The sequence below is a fragment of the Suncus etruscus genome, chromosome 5 (assembly GCF_024139225.1).
Source record: "Suncus etruscus isolate mSunEtr1 chromosome 5, mSunEtr1.pri.cur, whole genome shotgun sequence".
Classification (NCBI taxonomy): Eukaryota; Metazoa; Chordata; class Mammalia; order Eulipotyphla; family Soricidae; genus Suncus; species Suncus etruscus.
Genome location: NC_064852.1, coordinates 18,742,251 through 18,744,620, shown reverse-complemented (window position 1 = coordinate 18,744,620; position 2,370 = coordinate 18,742,251). Strand labels below are relative to the sequence as shown.

At 45.5% G+C, this 2,370-nt stretch overlaps 1 protein-coding gene across 1 annotated transcript; it reads left to right on the top strand.

The window, feature by feature from the left end:
• Positions 1 to 1,192: 1,192 nt before the first annotated feature.
• LOC126009586 (protein UXT-like) lies at positions 1,193 to 1,725 on the top strand. The gene has a single exon (XM_049774101.1). It carries the CDS (start codon positions 1,202 to 1,204, stop codon positions 1,673 to 1,675), a length of 474 nt encoding a protein of 157 aa, XP_049630058.1. The 5' UTR covers positions 1,193 to 1,201; the 3' UTR covers positions 1,676 to 1,725.
• Positions 1,726 to 2,370: the final 645 nt, after the last annotated feature.

Genomic DNA, 2,370 nt, shown 5'->3' with positions numbered 1-2,370 from the left:
GCTCAAAAACAAACAAACAAACAAAAAATCTGGGGCCAGAGAGATAACATGAAGGTAAGGCATTTGCCTTGCATACAGAAGGACAGTGGTTCGAGTCCCAGCACATCCCATATGGTCCCCCGAGCCTGCCAAGAGCAATTTCTGAGTGTAGAGCCAGGAGTAACCCCTGAGCGCTGCTGGGTATGACCCAAAAACCAAAAAATAAAATAAAAAATAAAATAAAATCTGGGGCCCAGAGAGATAGCATGGAGGTAAGGAGTTTTTGCCTTGCATGCAGAAGGACGGTAGTTCGAATCCCGGCATCCCGTATGGTCCCCCGAGCCTGCCAGGAGCAATTTCTGAGCGTAGAGCCAGGAGTAACCCCTGAGTGCTGCCAGGTGTGACCCAAAAATCAAAAAATAAAATAAAATCTGGGCACTGGAGCAGTAGCACAAGCGGTAGGGCATTTGCCTTGCTACATGCTAACTTAGGACGGACCACAGTTCCATCCCCCCGTGTCCCTTATGGTCCCCCAAGCTAGGAGCGATTTCTGAGCACATAGCCAGGAGTAACCTCTGAGTGTCACTGAGTGTGGCCTAAAAACCAAAATAATAATAATAATAAAATGTGAAGGTAATGGGTGCATTTGGGTGTTCCTGGGTGGTGGAGTCCTGTTATATATGAAAACATTTCCATAAGATTATTATCTTACTGATCCTACCCTAATCAATTATTTTACCCACTCCAGGGTGTGACCTGGTGATATTATATTGGATTATTCCTTACTTGGTATTCTGCTCCCACCCTAGGGTGGTACATGATTCTTGTCTATAAAAGCAAGGGTCTGAGGAAGGCTAGGGGATTCTTCAGCCTTATCCACTGAACAAAGCTGATATCTCCTGAAGCCTGACTGCCTGTGAGTTTTCTACCCACCGCTATCCTGAACTCTCAGACCCAGGTGGCAGACGAGTGGTCCGAGCTGGAGGAGAAAGACCTCATCCTCCATCCTATCATCTTCCAGCCCTATCAAGGGCTGAATTGCAACATGTCCCAAATAAGGAGATGCAGAATGTGGAACCCCCACCCTTACCCCATACGCCCACAAGAACTAGATGTGTTCATTCCTAACATTGAGAGGTTGCAATTGTATAGCGCATGAGGCCAAAGTGTAGTCAAAATGATCTCTCTTCTCCCGTTTCTATTTATTCCACAGGAGCCCATCATGGCGATGCCCCCAAAACAGCGGGCATTGGATCCCTTGGGAGATAAAGTGCTGCTCTATGAGACTTTCATCAGTGACGTGCTGCAGCGGGACCTACAAAAGGTGCTGGACCATCGTGACAAGATCTATGAACAGCTGGCCAAATACCTTCAACTGAGAAATGTCATTGAGAGAATCCAGGAAACTAATCACTCAGAATTAAATATGCAAGTTGATTTGGGCTGTAACTTCTTCGTTGATACAGTGGTTTCAGATGCATCCCGAATCTACATGGCCCTTGGTTATGGCTTTTTCCTGGAGTTGACACTGACAGAAGCGCTCAAGTTCATTGACCGTAAGAGCTCTCTCCTCACAGAGCTCAGCAACAGCCTTACCAAGGACTCCATGAAGATCCAGGCCCATATCCATATGTTGCTAGAGGGACTTAGAGAACTTCAAGGCCTACAGAGTTTCCCAGAGAGTCCTAGCCATTGACTTCATCCAATTCCCTCCCTGGTCTACCAACATTAAAGAGCTTGACTGCCTTTGCAGCTCTTGACATGAAGTTCACCACGAAGAGTGATGAGTGCAGTTAGAGAAATAACTACATTGAGAACTATCCTAACAATGTGAATGAATGAGGGAAGTAGAAAGCCTGTCTCGAGTACAGGTGTGGGTGGGGTGGGGAGGAGGGAGATTTGGGACATTGGTGGTGGGAATGTTGCACTGGTGAAGGGGAGTGTTCTTTACATGACTGATATCATACAACTACAATCATATTTGTAATCATGGTGTTTAAATAAAGATAATTAAAAAAAATTAAAAAATAGGGGCCGGAGAGATAGCATGGACGTAAGGCATTTGCCTTTCATGCAGAAGGTCATCAGTTCGAATCCGGCTTCCCATAAGGTCCCCTGTGCCTACCAGGAGCAATTTCTGAGCATGGAGCCAGGAGTTTTCCCTGAGCACTGCCGGGTGTGACCCAAAAACTAAAAAAAAAAAAAAAAAAAATTAATTAAAAAATAAAAAAATGTGCAAGGCTGGAGCAATAGCACAGCAGTAGAGAGTTTGCCTTGCACACAGCTGACCTGTATGGTCCCCTGAGCCTGCCAGGAGTGATTTCTAAGTGCAGAGCCATTAAAGAAACCCTAAGCTTTGCTGATGGGCATGGCCCAAAAATAAAAAAATAA